Raw genomic sequence first — 16,411 nt, 5'->3', positions numbered from 1 at the left:
GCATGCGCTAATCGGGAGCACTAGGATTCACCAGGTAGAATGCCGCGACCAGAGGGTGTAGTCGTTGAGGTACAATGTCGTGCGGAAGAAGCAGGTCGACTGTTGCTTTGCGTGGGGTGCGAGGTGCTGTCGTGCTTGACGCGACAGCGCGGGGGTTGAGCAGGCTTTATGTGTGTGGTGGCAGAGCGATGAGGTTGGAATCAGCGAGGACGGTGCGGCAGGTTGAGCTGTTATGCGGCTTCCGAAGACTGATCTACGCTAGCGTGCACACGTGAATGGCTTGGGGTCTGCCGGCTGCACAAAGCATTCAAGGGGCAGGTATACTCGCTAAGCCACCTTTACCATGGAACGGGACTTTATATGTACTCCCCCACCACACTTAATGACTCCACGGTTCCACGCACATCGACAGAATCTCAAGTCGCAGCTGCCTGATGGGATGTGCCGCATGCCGCTGGCCTGTTCTGGAACGAAGGCCGTCAGGACTGAACGCTTTCTTTGCTACTATATATTGAATGCGGAAGGTATGCGCGGCATACTGCGTTGACCTGCAGCGGTATTTATCCTGCGGAAGCCTTCACGGTGTAGACTACTCGGATGCGACTTATAATAGCCACACATTGTTGTACTAGCAGACGTGACCGACTGAGGCAAACCTTCTGCGTTCTTCCAGCATATTGCAATGCGCCAATCGGAAAGCGGGATATAGCAGGCGTACGAAAGGAGCATAGCACAGCCGCCCTTTCTGCCTTGAGGCTTCCTCGCTCTTGTGTGCTACCTGAATGGACGGCCCAACAAGGTGCGCTTCACACTGTGATGATCCAGCATGACTGAAAAGTCACCATCGCCGAATGTGTATTGAGGATAGTGGAGCCAGCCCTTTGACGACCTCAGCGCCGAAGCGGCATGCACTCAGCATGATCTCCCGTAGCGATCTTGCGGCATTTACCAGCAAGAACCGGCTTCCCACCACTCGAGCGATATATCTCTATCCGAATGCGCTCGTATGAGCTAGGTGTACGAGACCGATGCGTCAGCGGCAAGCGAAAAGGACTCGATCGTGCGTTCCCGGCGGCGGAGCTGGTAGCTAGCGGGATAGGAACAGGACAAGCGCGTGTCACCCGGTCAGGGTTTCACACCATACGCGCACAATGCCAGCGAAAGAGGAAGCAGGTGTCGTTGGCATGTGGGCAGATCGCGATTGGGGACAAGGAGGATGAAGGCTACCATGGCACGCGTCGTGAGGTGACGTTTCGCGGTGCCCGCGTCAGGATGTTCCGGCGCTAGTCTATCGATAAGCGTCCACGTGACGTCGTCTTTGTCCACGCGTACCCAGGTGTCTCAACGCGCACCTGCTGATGCATCGTCCTTCAGCATCTCGATTGCCTCGTGTGACTCAAAAGCGGGCCGGTGCATGATCTAGCCGATTTCCACGTCCCGCACACCATCTCCGATGTGACTCACGCCCTTACTCCCGAGGTCCCCTAACTGTTCAATCGCTGGTGGGCATGTTCAGCGACACGACGTCATCGACATGAGCCGTCAGTGCCACGCCGCAACTATACAGACGATGCTGCGGAGGTTTAGCTATCTTGCATGTGCTGTTGGTAGGAAGCCGATATCAGCTGCGGGGGTGTCACACAAGAGCAGCTCATAATACACCTGCGCTTGTCGGAGAGCCCGATGGAGATGGTAAAGAGATATATTGAAGGCGATTGACTCGCACAGACTATTGTAGGCTATAGACAGTAGCAATCCCTATGAATCCTCATTGGAAAGCAGATCGTATAGCTCCCGGCCGACAATGACAGATCAAACGAGTTAAACCCTTCTCCCAGAGCAACAAGCTACAGGACAGTGTTAAGCTTGTTGACATGTGGCCGCAGCGTGAACCAACCTGAGAAAGGGCTCGATATAGAAGATCGAGTACAGATCTAGTACCACGCACCTGCTGATGATTGCGATCTCGTCAAAACACGTCATATACACTCGTCAATTGGCACACTGGCATATGCATCAAGACAGCTACCCCTCATGATAAGTAAGGGGTTCACTGCTTTCGCAACCAACATTCACTCAACCAGCGGTTAAATCGCGACTTCGTCCTTCACTCCTCGGCAAAGGGCCACGCCGTGATAGCGCTCGCGCCGCGGTTGACGCATTACTACTGACACCAGGAGCCTCCCAACTATAAGAAGAGCCTGTGCTACGTCTTTTGAAAGACAATCATCACACCAATTTGAAAGAACTCACTCCGCAATCGAGTGTTCATCTACCAGAACTTACCACAGAAATAAACACCAACCATGCACTTCCTCTCGCTCATCACCGCCTTCATGGCCACAACTGCCATCGCAGTCCCTGCATCATTAGCTCTGCGCCCCGATGTCACCGCAATTGACGCTGCAGTGGTTGCGGCCGTCGCGGCCGAAGCTGCTGACGGAAAGCCACTATTATGGTGCTACATCTGCGCACTCTGGTACGAGCAATGTCTCGATGTAAGTGACCTACAGTCCGGAGTCTTCCTAATGTACTTTCTAACCAACACTAGACACAAGCTACCCCCGATATCTGCAGCTGTTTAACAGCTTATTACGGCGACGGTAGATGCCGTACCACAGATTGTGGATTTAGTTGCTAGAAAAAGGTGTCGGGAGGTTGCTGTTGATGCATCGATTATACATTAGGGGATACATTTGATATGACATGGTGTACTGGAGTGGAAATGACCCATGAGGGGTTGGGCTAGATGTTGTGATAGTGGCCTGTGAGGTGGAGTTACCTCAATCCTCATTTCAGTTCCTGTTCAAACGCCAATATCTTCTCAGCCCACAAATCATACGTGATCTCTTCGGCATTAAAGACCTTAATCTCCAAATTGGGACCCACATAGTAAGGGTCCACATTAAACACCAGCAGAAGCCCAGCATTACAAAGTCTCTTGAACGTGTCGAAAAGTCCGCTTTCTAAATCCTTAACAAACTCCAGTATCGCTTTCTCGTTGCGCGTCCAGATGCGGCCATTTTCCGGTACTCGTGAGACGATATTGCGCGATGAGAAAGGGCTCTTGATGAACCTGCTCCTAGGTGGTGTGCTGGTCACAATCTTTAGATTGATCCTGGTACCAGGACTGAACTGCAGGAACTGTTCCAGTCCCTTGCACAGCAGCGGCAGTTGCGGTGGAGGCTTGCCATTGTCGTCTCGAGCGACGAAGGCCATGTGAATGGGAAACTCCAGGTTCTTGATGTGATCGCGCGGCACGATACCCAGCTGCCAACGATCTTGAATGGCGAAGTCCGGGATAAGAGACAAGTCATCGGGACGCTCAATGGCGAAGGTGTTGACTCTGTACCAGTGCTGCACTAGTTCAACTAAGAACTTGTGACCGACATGCTCGCACTGGAAGATCTCTGGTAACCCAGACTGCTTGCAGAGGAAGTCGAAGCCCCAATATTCGTGGTTTCTTAAAAATAGACATGCTAGTCGGCGGCTACCCACATATCTATAGTCTTTCTCACGCTCGTCCCTGAGGCTATCCGAGGACTCGACGAGCGTGACCAGACCAGGCTCAACCAGGTATCCGTATATAAGGTCCCTAATCTCTCGCGCTGCGATCTTCTCGAGTAGTCCGTGACATACGTAACGACGTACTTCTTTGTTGTAGTTGTGAAAGCTGTACTTCTTCTTCAGTACTGCAACAGAGTTTTCGTACGGAAGGAATTTCGCGTGTCTCTTCCAGGCTTGCGCGGCGGCGTGAATAGCAAGTCCGTAAGGAGTGTCAGCAAGGCGCTTCGATCCACGCAACAGCGCGTTGGTAATGAGAATTGCTCGTTTCTGTTTGCGAATTTCGGTCTTGAGCTTCTTTCTGCAGGGCTCTGTATCAGACCAGTCCCTTTGAGCTATCAGCACAAGACACGTGAATTTTGAAGATTTGCCTTACTTGTCAAGCATGTCACGGAATCGCTTGAGCGCTCCAGCCGACCGCACTGGATTCTCTGGGTGGGATGTCTCCATAGTCGAGAGATGTTACTGTCGGAAAACACCAAGTTGGGCGCAAGGTGAACTCCGTAACATTTACATATTCAGACTTCTACCGGGGTGCGGCGCGACTTCGGAAATGACGAGTTGGCTCATCGATCGGGTTTCGTGGTAGCATCACGCTATACAACAAGAGAAGAATCGGTTTCTTAGAAGCCTACATCACCTTGGGTTTTGGCTACTCCTTTTCTTCTATACTGATGCAGACGGCAGCGCACTTGTTTAGGATCCATCTTGCATAGGTAAGATGGCAACGTCGTCGCGATCGCTCAGTCTAAACGTGCAAGACATTGAGTAATACTGGCTCGAGTTCGTGAAGCCGCGACATCAACCGTCGTGTCCGGGTTGCTCAAGTGCAGCTAGTAATTGTGTTTGGGTGATCGAACGCGTGGTCACGTGAACTGCCATCGCCAAGGATACTCCCATGATCGGCACTATGGGCAGCCGACACGAACGACATGGCACTTGGCTGGACGATCGCATTTTCCGCCGACGCAGGACGGCTTCAAGCGCGATTGTTATCACCTCATTGATGGGGGACCGAAGAGAGCTCTGCGAGGATGTTGATGGATGGCTGGAGACATGCATGTGAAAGCCTCGGTCTCAAACTTTCAGGGGCGATGACGCCATCGCAGGGGAGTCGCACCCCATCGCGCCTGCACCACGCGTCTTTCAATAATTCTCACGACCTTACTTCATCACCATTGCAGTTCATCGTCGCATTGATCAGACATTATTCATTGCTATGTTATTTATCTAGCTTTTACTTTCTTCTATCGATCCATCTAGATGGAGATCCACCTTCCCATCCAGGTATCCACGATCTGCTTCGCCTCGTCGACCAGACCCATGTCCAGCAGCAGTTGCGAAGTGCCGCGCACGGCGGAGTCAAGTGCTGAGAAGATCCAAGCGTGTGTGTAGCTGGTGTGCTCACCGATGAAGATGGTTTGGGCTTCGGTCTTGTAGTAGGCGGGCAGGAACAGATCCTGCTGGCCAACGAATGGGGAGGCCCAAGCACCGGCTTGGTGCTCGTCGGTCTCCCAGCACTGGCGCTCGTATGCACCAGTCCACTGCTCGGAAGCCACATCGCCATGAATTTCCACCATCGCCCGCTGGACCATTGCTACGTGGTCTTCTTCGCTGAGCGCACCCACCGAGCGTGCTAGCGTACCAGAGATGTACGATCCAAGGATGACACCGGGCCCAGTTGAGTTGACCTTGTACGCGGGGTAGCAAACGCTGCCGATACCTGCGATATCGACTGAGCCGCAGCCACCGATGATGGGCTCTGGGAGGTGTTCCCAGAAACGAGTCTTGTAGTGTAGAGAGACCTTGCAGGACTGCTGGTAGTTCATCTCGCTGATGGCGCGCGACAGAAGCGAGGAGTACTGGGGGAGATCCCAGAGCCTGACCTTGGAGAAAGGCACCGCGACGACTGCGTAGTCGTATTCCTCACTCTCCGGCTCCATGGCGAAAGGATCTTGGCGCCATTGGACAGCGATCTTTCCGGTGCTCTCATCGTGCTTTAGGCCGGTTACCTTGCGTCCTAGAGTCAAGCGATCCTGAACGTGGGGGTAGAATGCACGAGGCAACGACTCCAGACCCTTGTCAATGGTTCGCCAATCCGTGGCTTTGAAGTATACAGTGTCGTACTCCCAGATCGGAGCGTCGGCGTTGCCAGTGATGTAATCCACAACATCATCGCTCGCGTTCAGCGCGTACTTGATGTACGCAGCCTCAGACCAATGGAAGAGACCCTTGTCGACGGCGTTCTTGTGAGCCTTGAAGACATTGGTTGCGATTTCCCGCTCGACCTCCGGTGTGTATCCAACGAATTCTTCGTATGCCTCCTCCGCCTTCTCCACGGCCTCCTCATCTGGGCCCTCGGCTGCTGGCAATGTGTAGGCCGTTGCGTTGCTCTTGATCTGCGCTGCGCTAGGGATACGACCGTTTGGCAGACGGTACCCATTTGAGTTAGCGGGCAGGTTTGGGCTCGATTGGATCCAGTTGATGAAGTTGACGGCAAGATCGCTGGTATTGCCTCCGTTCATCTGGTTCAGGACGTCTCCGAGCTGGAAAACCATCTTGTGGTCATTGATTTCCAGTGTTTCGTTCTGGTCCGGGTAGGTGATCGAGACAGGGAATCGCATAGGCCCCATCTCCTGGTACTGGTATTGCTCGGGTGTGCTGCCTGCAAGGTACTTCGTCCGGATACGGCCACCGATACGCTGCGAGGACTCATGGATGTGCCAATCGTGGATGCCTACGGAGTCGAGGAGAAGACTTGTCATCAACCCCGACATACCTCCACCAACAATGGCGATCTTTTTGCTCTTCTCGACTGCGGCATATGATGCGTTGTTTTGCTTCGCCTCCATGTAGGCCACACCGTCGAACCAAGGACCCATGGCATCAGCCACGTCGGAGATCTCTTCTCGTTTCCTTGGTGGATGCTGGATCGAGATGGGCGCTGATCGGCCAATCAGGTTGGAGCCTGAGTAGGCGTGAAGGCATCCGCCGTGGACAGCATCATCCGGTACGATCCAGACGAACCGCTCGGGACGACTTGATCGCTTGATGTAGTGGGATGCCACATCGTGGTGACCGTCGGCGTGGCTCTTCATGCCGCATTCGCCATACACCAGACGAATCTCGCCCTCGAAGTCATCGTCTCCATAGCCGACATGGACGTTGTGTACCGAGTTGGATGTGACAGCCAGGGGCTTGAAGAACACAACCTCCGATCGAGGAGCAACTGGGCTGGCGATAGCACCACCAGCCAAAGACAGGGCAGCCGAAGAGGCTGTGAAAAGACCCTTCATTGTGGTGTGAAGAAGAGATGGATGTGATGAGGAGTGTGAGATGAAGGGAAAGATGCCCTGCTCATATACGGATCTACATGCACGACCACAGCGGGCAGTACTGCACAAGCTTACAGCTTCTTTCGCATTCCCGTTGGTCACCAAGCCTTATCGTCGTAGGGCGTGGCTATGATCATCGGAAGTTGTTGTTGCGACGGACCGTTTGCCGTTGGCCTGACAGAAATTCTATGCATTCGGCCGCGATAAGGACTACAGGGCGTCGCCATGCGCGACTTCTACAAGACTTTTCGTAAGTAAGATGGGGTACGCGACACGCCCAAATGCCTGTTACAGTTGACCCGCAGTATACCCTCGAAGCGAGGTGCAGTAGTGCTATGCAGTACGGGTGATAGTGTGGAGACTCAGCTTACGGAAGAGATGGCATTGTGGACTGAGGTTCCTACCAGCGAAAAGATAACCCACATCGGATAAGACAGGAGGCTCGGCTTAGCCACGACCGTCATTCCGAGCGATCTCGGCTCTGATACCAGCGCTGCGTATGCAACTTCACGATGCTACCTTGAACCATCCAATGCGGTTCCCCTCGACACAAGACATCGTGGGCCGTTAGGCATTCGAACAAGAACGAAGGGCACTACTCTTACAGAACATATCTCAAGAACAAGGCTACACACCCTATCGACTGCGTTATTGCGAAGGTGACACAGAAGCGGGGTGCGTGCGATGATGTGCATGTTCGTCCAGCGCGACCCTCCAACGCACTGAACGTGTCCAGGTGGGGCTGAGCTACCAGCATGAGTCGGACACAAGATATGCCAAAAACGTGGCATAGACTTCGTCCGGGAACAATGTCAAAACTCCGCAGGGAAAGGCTTGTCCTTCACGGAAGGAAGTTCAGACAGGGGTCTAGATCCTCTCGGCAAATGAGCGGCAAGCCATGGATACCCCAGGTGGAGCCACGATTGCGATAACGCGCAACGGCTGGCCTAAACCCCGACTCTTATCTCAACACCCTGCAGCCTTTATCTCACGTTACGTCAGGACGAATGCGCGCTTCACAGTGCGCGTTAAACGCAGGATACAAATGCAGAGATATCTCGGCGCCCAGGCGAACTACATCTTCGACGGCCCTTCTCGCGATAGCTTAGCTGACCTTCGCTCCACCTCGCCACAAGTGCTATCCTCCTTCCTCTTCTAGTGTTCTCTGGATATCTACGCGATTTTGAACCCCACGATGGCGCCGAAACGGTTGCGCGAGGCCCTGCCAACCTGAGTGTAGTGCAGGTAGTACAGTTCCTGGTGGACATTCCGGTACCTTGGAGCCGGCGGCGGACCGTTAACCATTACAAACGGGTCTGACTGTATCGCGGATCCTCAGCCGTGGCTGGAATCCAACAATACTGGCTGCATGTCGGAGCAACATTGGCAACGAGCTTTACTTGGTACATGGACACTCGCAGCTCTTGGAAGCCATGGCATTCGGTACAACGCGGGCGGTCAGACTTGACCGAACACGAAAGAGTCGGGAGATGATGATCCGCGAGCATTGCCAACTCTTATAAGACTGTATAGGGCCAACGATATCGGAATACTCATATCATTATACTCGTGCCTCTACGTCCATACCCTCGCAGGACTCAATCGCTGTAATCTTTCATCATGGTCTCCTTCACCTCCATTGTCACTACTTTCCTCGCCGTTACTGGTGCCGTAGTTGCCAAGCCAACACCAAAGCTCGCTGAGCAACCAGTTGTGACCTATCTTGGTACCCAGGGACCCATTCTCTGTATGCTACCAGCCAATGTCTGATGACTACGTGCTAATTACTGTCAAGCGAGTGGTGCATGGACATCGAAGGGCATAGTCTACACCTCAGGAACCGTCCCTTCGTTCAATGGATCGATTGTAGCAGGCGGCATTGAAGCCCAAACGGTACATAAGCCAAATCAAGCTTCATCCTGGACTCATACTCACGCAATACAGGCCCAAGTCATCAAGAACATTGCGGTCATCCTCGAAGAAGCCGGCACGTCATGGGACTACGTTATGAAGACCACGGTCTTCCTTGCCAACATGTCGGATTACAGCGCGATGAACGAGGTTTACGCTGCTATGCTGCCCACCCCCAAGCCAGCCCGCACGGCTGTTGAGGTTGGCAAGCTACCTGGCAACTTTCTGATCGAGGTTGAGGCTATTGCTGCCATTCCGGACTCATGAGGCGGAACAGTTGTAAAAAAGAGATAGAGACTAAAAGACAGTACTCCAAGCTGTATTGACAATGCGAAAACTTCCCAATCGATACGAGTCAATCTCCATTGACCTTCCACGTGAGAACAGGATATGAATGTTCAATATGGCGGGTTTCATAACTCTCGAAGTCTTAAATTCAGATCATCGTACGATGCTGAAAAGTGAAGGTGGTGTGCAATGGATTTGCTTTTGTTCATAGTGCGGAACTGGCTCCGCTCACCTATCGGTGAACCATGACGTTGGATGTGGGGTACAACCACCACCATACTGCTGGAACAGCCCAACGTGGTACAAGACCAACAGGCCCGATAGGAACGTATCAAGAATAATTGCACCCTTTCCGCGATGCCAGAAATACACGACCACGATGGCAAGCCCGTCCACCACCACATGGCACGTGTAAACGGCATCCGCCTCCACTACATCAAATCCGGATCCGGCCCACCCCTACTCCTCCTCCACGGCACACCCAAAACACACTACTACTGGTACCGCATCTTACCCCTACTAACCAAAAAGTTCACCATCATCGCCCCCGACCTCCGCGGCTTCGGCGCAACCGACAAGCCCCCCGCAAGCGAAGGCTACGATGGGCGCACCAACGCCAAAGACATGGCCGAACTCATGACGCAACTCGGGTACGAGAAATTCTCCGTCCATGGCGAAGACCGCGGCGCAACATATGCCTTCTGCCTCGCGGGCCTGTATCCCGAACGCGTAACACACCTCTCCTTCTGCGAGATGCTGCTTTCTTACGCGCTTACCAAACAAACCTTCTTCACGCGCAAAAACATCGCAGCGCAGTATAACCAGGCTGGCGTGTGGAACTGGCATATCCCTTTCTTTTGGCTGCCGCATGTACCCGAGATGTTGATTCAGGGGAAGGAAGAAGAGTTCTGGACGCATTTCATGAAGGCTGAGTGTTATAATCCTAGTGCGCTGGATCAGGTGGCTGTGAATGAGTGGGTGAGGTGTTTGAAGGCGCCGGGCGGGTTGAGGGGTGTGCTGGAGAGTTATAGGGCGCATTGGGTTAATGTGGATGTTGAGGAGGAGATTTTGACCGGGGGGAAGTTGAGGTGTTGTGTTATGACTGTGGGGGCGCCGGAGTAAGTTTTGCGATGAGGAGATGTTTTGATGCGGTTGATACTGACGGAATCCAGATTCTTTGGTCCGTTGGTTCAGGAGCAGATGGAGTCTGCGGCGGAGAAGGTGCATATTTCCGAGGTGTTCGAGGAATGCGGGCACAGTTTGGCACTTGAACAGCCTGAGAAGCTTGCCAATCTTTTGAAGAAATTCATTCTTTAGACTCTGTACGCTTCTCGCGTGATAGCTGAAAGATCAGTGTGTCCACCCTTCTATACCATGTCATCCCCAGCACAAGCTATGACCTTGCACTTCTCCCTCTTCCATCGCCATGTCCTCTCCAACACAAGATACTACCTTGCACTTCGCCCTCTTCCATCACCCTGTAGTCTACAATGCAGACTCAACAAACTCGTCAGACGAATCGGATTCATCACTGGCCGCTCATTCACGAAGGGCGCGTTTCGCAAGTATGGCCTGGGACAAATTTAGCGAGTGTCTGTCCCCACACCATGTGACTTACTTTGTCATTATCCTCGATTTTCTCTTTCCAACACTCTTCCGTCAGCTCCTCGCTTACAACCTTGAACTTCAAGTGGTAGCCCAGCTTCACCGTGACACGGTATTCGGCTGCAATCAAGTTCTGAATGCCTGGAAAGAGAAGTGCGAGATCGTGAGGCGGGACTGCTGCGCTGGGGTCTGCCATTGCCCTGAACACTGCGTCTGTCGGTATAGCCTGGAAGCTGAGTAGGATGTTGGCACCAGTCTTGAGAGTGTGAAGTTCCGCCAAGTCTTTAGCTAGTTTGCTGCAATCTCCAGAAGAGATGACAGGGGTGAATAGCTATCAAGCTGTTAGTACCGATAATAAAATGAAATTTGAGAATACAAATAATAAGATGTCTTAAATTGCCTTGGCTAAAGCGTAGCAAGGAGAGTACATACTAGTAACAAGTTAGCAAAAAACCTCAAGAGCTATCCGTGGCGGCTACTTTACCCTCAACACTCCGGATCAGCTTCTGCGTATCGAGGCCGAAGCCATGAAAGTCGGTTCTGAGAAATAGTTCGACGTGGATGGCTTGCATGAAGCGAAACGTGGAGAGCCTGTACCATGCGTGCGCTAGCTCCAGCATCGTGTCCTTGAGTATCGCCCTCGCTTCGAGTAAGTGGCCATAACCACCACGTGTGAGTGACGTCTGGAAGTGCTTGGAACGACTTGCGATCGTGTGGCCGGGTATGGCGAATGCTGGCGAGGCAGTCGCGACCAGGTCATGATGATTGATACTGATCGCCAACTGGTCGCCGCCTATCATATAGCCGTATACCTCATCGCGAAGTTCTCGGGCAAACTCCGTCTGTAGTAGTTCCAGAACGATTCGCTGACGGTAAGCCGTGAAATCCTCCAAGTACTGCTGGAGAACGTTCTCGAGCTGGTCTAGTTTTGCGGTGATTTTGGCCAGCTTTTGGTTGAGATTTTGGAATCGTTGTCGGGTCTTCAAGGTAAGATTACTACGCTTTTGATGAGGCCTTGTGCGATTGAGCTTGGCTCGGTCGGGTACTTCGATGTGTTTGAGGATCTGGATGTGCCTGAGGGTACTGAAACTATTAGCAGCCGCTAGATTCGTAGACTTCGGACGGAACTTACTGGGAAACGTATGCATGGTCGAGAAAGAATCCTACAGCGGGCGGAGTGCGCACGTCCATGGCGATGGCTGAATAACGAGTGAGTAGAGAATGTGGTTGAAGAAAGGTTGGGGCGGGTAGTTGAGACTGTAGGGGCTGAGGAGGGGTGCTTTTCTCAACGCGGCGTTGTGATCAGTCATCCAAAGTGCATGTGAAGAGAAAGAACACACGGGCCAGAGACTCAACCTACGGAGTGAAATATGTGGATTACAGGTCAGTCACGCTAATCTAGAAAAAGCCCAAACAGCCTGGAGCCTACGTTGCCGTTAAGCTACCTACTTTGCAGGATTTTGTCTTAATGTAGCCCGCAGACCTGATTCAACCCAACCAAATCTCTCAGAACTTCAACCCAACCATCTAAGCCCCCCAAAAGCGAAAGCAACATGGCTCACACAGTCGATTTGACTCGTGAAAACGTGTACATGTAAGTCATCTCAAAAGCCTCATACAAGAATCTGAACAGGCGAGCTGCAGCATACATGGGGACGAAAATGAGAGTCGCGATAACCCTGAAGGCAATGTAGACACCTGGGTCATTGATGAAGTGGATGTTTAGTGCTAATATGAGGACCAGCACACTCAGGTATTGCGCACTTATCGACCATGTTCTGGACAAGAACAGTGCACTACTCACGGCGTCCCAAATCGCAAATCTGGATCGTACGCAGTCAGAATACGAAAACTTCGCCGATGCCCATATCGAACATTACGCCCAGCAGTCCTGTCGGGCATTGTGTACCGCCATGCAACATAAGCTTCCACGCGAGCTCCGGGACATGATATACGACCACATCCTCTCCCCTGCTCGAGATGAACCGATTTTCATCAACAACGAGTACTTCGAAGACGTCGACGAGCCATACCGGGATATTGTTGCGGGTTATGCCGAGGAACGCGGATACGGATACGCGCATATGTGTAGCGAGAAATTTGTTGATCTGGACACTATGAGCGAGTTTGCACGTCGCTGGTATTATCATACCAAATTGTGGCTATATCTCACACCTACGGAGGTCGCTGAGTTCTTCGAGACTGATATCTGGGGTCTCGGTCTGGAAGGCGATCGTCTGCTGCGCCATGTCGAGGTCGAGTTGTGCGAACAATTCGACGAAGACGACGCCACTCCACTCCGACAATGCCTATTCAAGCTCGCGCCTGGCGCATCGATCGTTTTCCACCTGCGAGTAGATTACATTTATGGCCCAGGGGAGTACACGTATGACGAGGAAACCACCATGTGCCTCCTCTCCGAACGCGTGAGCGCGCTATTTCCTCTGATGCGGCAGCTGATCGAGGCTGGCTATGAGTTGTATGGGGCGCTGGATGGGTATGAAGACTTTCGTGTCACTCCCGCCACTCTGGACCGAGAAATTTGGAAAGACACGTTGATGGCGCATTGCGAAGGCCGTGATTGTGGGTAGATCCGCTGGTATTGAAGAGCTTTACTGACCACGAACAGGGGCGTGATCGACACGTGACTGCAGGTGGTCATGATGCGACTGGGAGTAAACATCCTCGCAGCTTACTACAAGTGACTGGGTAAGCGCGATTGAACGGGCGTATGCTATATGTAGCGTGCAATTGACTACTTGTTCTCATAATCTTGACGATTTACCCGTATGTATGCACCTTCCTCACCTAAGTGCCGCCATTTGAAAAAGGCAGTCGCGATGACTACCTCCTCGCTCTTGCATCGCGGCATCCATCTGCGCATGCCATCTGTTCCAGGTCCAGCGCTGAAGGTGGAGTTGAAGTCGTCGCGTTGTCGCACGGTGGTTGGATGGTGGTGGTGTCGGCGTCTAGGGCGCGAGGGGTCGCGAATATCCCCGAACACAGGACCTGTTGACTCAAAAGGTATATTGGGAAGCTGCTCGCCAACATCTGCAACCACACACTCTAAATCATCAATCCAAGCACAAGATGGACTCAAAAATCTTCCAATGGGAGCGCACTGTCGCTTCGGGCACCTACCTCATATCCTCCGACCGGTCGCTCCTTCCGTTCACCTTCGTCCAGGAAGCCTACGCGACGGACGCAATGTTTTGGGCGAAACCGCTCTCGTTCACGGACCTGTCGACCATGCTTGACAACAGTCTCACTCTAGGTGTATACTCTGTCTCGGACGGCGTCAAGAAGCCTATTGGGATGGCGCGCTTCATTACCGACTACACGACGCTCGCCTACCTCACAGACGTCTACCTCATCCCCGAACACCAGGGCCAAGGACTCGGCAAATGGCTCATCGCATGCTGTCGCGAGATCTGCGCCGGAATGGAAAACCTCCGGTGGATGGTCCTCTTGACCGGCGGCGAGCAAGCGCAAGCGCTCTACAGGAAGGAATTGGGCATGACAAAGCTTGACGGGGTGGAGGAGGGGCTGGTTTGTATGGGGGCTCGGCGGGCAAAACTCACCGAAGCAGCGGGCGCTCCGCCCTCAGCATAGCGGGACCTAGCGGTTTGCCGTCTACGCACGTATGCAGTTCCCTACCTTAAACATGGACGACTATTCCTCGCGATCAGACGCTACAGTGACAGAAACGTGGTTTGATGGTTGGTCTCGACTGATGACAACGGCTATCTTTGCTTCCGGACTAGTCGCGGGCCCATGCTGCATGCATGTCATCTCTAGCGTAGATATCGCCATCCATTTTTCTTTATCACCATAGACTACTGGTCTGGCTCGCGCCCTCGGCCTTCTGGTATCTTCCGAGTAAGCGGACGAGGCCTGAAGCCTGTTTCGAGCCGGCATGCGACGAATTGTCATCATGGAGGGGCTGTCAGGCCCGCCAGGGCTTGTTGCAACTCCGTCTGGTGGTTGTGTCGCGTCGCGCTGCTACATCGATAAGTGTATTACGCCTACTAAACTGGGATCCGCCTCCGATGCTGCCCGAGGAAGACTAATCTAGATCGCGCATGTGTAGACCTGTCGCATAGATCGCCAGGGCCTTGTTGATATACAGCAGCAGTTGACCCTGCGTTCACGTCACGTCCGCCGATCTTCCACATTTCACACCAACATGACCGCGACATTTGAGTCCTCTCCACTATCACGCACATCGTCCCCGCCAGCAACATTGAAGAGAAAACGAGCGGGTTCTGATACCCAACCTCTTACCCCGCCGTTAGCCGCAAGCGACTCTGAAGGATCGCGTCTGCTCTCGCGCGCCGTCCACGTTCTTTCGACTGCTGCCACCGCGCTCTCGCAGGTCACTTTTCTATATGAGTCCGACCATGTGGCGCGCGATGGTCTCCTCCAGGCTGTCGAAGTCATTACGAAGACCAGCCAGACTGGCGGTAAACTCATAATATGCGGAGTGGGCAAAAGCGGCTTGGTGGGGCGCAAGATGGTCGCGACGATGAAGAGTCTGGGCATAGCGAGCTCCTTCATGCATGCTGCTGAGGCACTGCACGGGGATCTCGGTGACATCAGGAAGGTGAGTTATATCCAAACCCTAGATGTTAAGGGCTGTACTGATATAAGTAGAACGACGCAATCATGTTCATTTCCTACTCTGGCAAGACAGCAGAGCTCATGGCCCTCCTCGAGCACATACCCACGCACACACCCATCCTCGCCATCACATCGCATACGAAACCCTCAGACTGCCCGATCCTTGACGACCGGCCCAACTCCATACTGCTGCCTGCGCCCATACATGAGTTGGAGGAGGTCTCATTTGGCGTCTGCGCGCCGACTACCAGCACAACTGTCACCATTGCGGTGGGCGACATGTTGGCGTTGACCGTCGCAGAGGCGTTACATCAAGATGAGACAAAGGCTGTGTTTAGAACGAATCACCCTGGCGGTGCGATCGGTGCGAAGTCGAGACGGATAGAGAAGGAGGATGATACCCAGGTGGAAGCGAAGGAGTGCGATGGGCTGGTTACGCCGCCGGCTACCTGATCGTGCTCAGGAGGATATAATAGGTGCGAATGTGAGGAATGCGGACACGTGTAGATCGTGTAGATCATGTACATGCGCAAAGGAACGGCCGTAACGAACCAGAGGGGTTTTGCCCCATGTTCTTCACCCACAACAGCACAGTGATGTTGCGACCCCACGCGAGCACTTACGCAGGGAAGGGACTAAACAGGTGCGCTGCAGTCTACATTGCCCACAGGAAGGAAGGTACTTACGTTTATCACCCTTCCCAGGGCTGTATTGGGTGTCTGGTTGTTTCCTTCGACGAAGGTGCAGGGTAGTGGGTGGTACCTTCCCGTTCCATGTGCAGCCTGCACTCACTGTCCACTCACTTTCCACCCTGTCCAGTCCACTCACTTTTCGTATGCGTCACCGTACAGGTTTCTTGTACACAGCCTCTATTACCGTGCATAGATTGGACGGCAGCGCTGATCGACGCGCTCACATTGGACGTCTGCATGGTTGCGGCACAGCTTCGCCATGGGTAGTGCAATGAGGGGTTGTCTTGCGCGCCTTCCGTCTCCCATCTCAATTTTCACACCCGCTGTGTATCTTCAGCTCACGAGAGCTGTAGCCTTTTGTTCCGAAATTGGACACTGGTTTGTTCCCTGATATGG

General features: G+C 53.1%; 8 protein-coding genes across 8 annotated transcripts; 5 read left to right on the top strand and 3 right to left on the bottom strand.

The window, feature by feature from the left end:
• Positions 1-2,790: 2,790 nt before the first annotated feature.
• J4E83_010478 (uncharacterized protein) lies at positions 2,791-4,014 on the bottom strand (the record flags this gene model as incomplete). Its single annotated transcript, XM_049337359.1, has 2 exons — positions 2,791-3,892; positions 3,941-4,014. 2 exons carry the CDS (start codon positions 4,012-4,014, stop codon positions 2,791-2,793), a joined length of 1,176 nt encoding a protein of 391 aa, XP_049183586.1.
• An 809-nt stretch (positions 4,015-4,823) lies between these two features.
• On the bottom strand, positions 4,824-6,860 carry J4E83_010477 (uncharacterized protein; the record flags this gene model as incomplete). The annotated part of the gene is made up of 1 exon (XM_049337358.1): positions 4,824-6,860. One exon carries the CDS (start codon positions 6,858-6,860, stop codon positions 4,824-4,826), a length of 2,037 nt encoding a protein of 678 aa, XP_049183585.1.
• A 1,659-nt stretch (positions 6,861-8,519) lies between these two features.
• Positions 8,520-9,077, top strand: J4E83_010476 (uncharacterized protein; the record flags this gene model as incomplete). The annotated part of the gene is made up of 3 exons (XM_049337357.1): positions 8,520-8,646; positions 8,695-8,792; positions 8,844-9,077. The coding sequence occupies 3 exons, from the start codon at positions 8,520-8,522 to the stop codon at positions 9,075-9,077; spliced, it is 459 nt and encodes a 152-aa protein (XP_049183584.1).
• Positions 9,078-9,455: 378 nt separating this feature from the next.
• Positions 9,456-10,415, top strand: J4E83_010475 (uncharacterized protein; the record flags this gene model as incomplete). Its single annotated transcript, XM_049337356.1, has 2 exons — positions 9,456-10,216; positions 10,271-10,415. 2 exons carry the CDS (start codon positions 9,456-9,458, stop codon positions 10,413-10,415), a joined length of 906 nt encoding a protein of 301 aa, XP_049183583.1.
• A 222-nt stretch (positions 10,416-10,637) lies between these two features.
• J4E83_010474 (uncharacterized protein) lies at positions 10,638-11,894 on the bottom strand (the record flags this gene model as incomplete). Its single annotated transcript, XM_049337355.1, has 4 exons — positions 10,638-10,670; positions 10,717-11,034; positions 11,183-11,786; positions 11,836-11,894. 4 exons carry the CDS (start codon positions 11,892-11,894, stop codon positions 10,638-10,640), a joined length of 1,014 nt encoding a protein of 337 aa, XP_049183582.1.
• A 542-nt stretch (positions 11,895-12,436) lies between these two features.
• Positions 12,437-13,294, top strand: J4E83_010473 (uncharacterized protein; the record flags this gene model as incomplete). The annotated part of the gene is made up of 1 exon (XM_049337354.1): positions 12,437-13,294. The coding sequence occupies one exon, from the start codon at positions 12,437-12,439 to the stop codon at positions 13,292-13,294; it is 858 nt and encodes a 285-aa protein (XP_049183581.1).
• A 499-nt stretch (positions 13,295-13,793) lies between these two features.
• Positions 13,794-14,315, top strand: J4E83_010472 (uncharacterized protein; the record flags this gene model as incomplete). Its single annotated transcript, XM_049337353.1, has 1 exon — positions 13,794-14,315. The coding sequence occupies one exon, from the start codon at positions 13,794-13,796 to the stop codon at positions 14,313-14,315; it is 522 nt and encodes a 173-aa protein (XP_049183580.1).
• A 574-nt stretch (positions 14,316-14,889) lies between these two features.
• Positions 14,890-15,776, top strand: J4E83_010471 (uncharacterized protein; the record flags this gene model as incomplete). The annotated part of the gene is made up of 2 exons (XM_049337352.1): positions 14,890-15,306; positions 15,357-15,776. 2 exons carry the CDS (start codon positions 14,890-14,892, stop codon positions 15,774-15,776), a joined length of 837 nt encoding a protein of 278 aa, XP_049183579.1.
• Between the last annotated feature and the right edge of the window lie 635 nt (positions 15,777-16,411).

The sequence above is a fragment of the Alternaria metachromatica genome (genome assembly GCF_023757995.1).
Source record: "Alternaria metachromatica strain BMP 0045 chromosome Unknown scaffold_45, whole genome shotgun sequence".
Classification (NCBI taxonomy): Eukaryota; Fungi; Ascomycota; class Dothideomycetes; order Pleosporales; family Pleosporaceae; genus Alternaria; species Alternaria metachromatica.
Note: the sequence above shows the minus strand (reverse complement) of the source record. Positions and strands in the feature narration are given on the sequence as shown.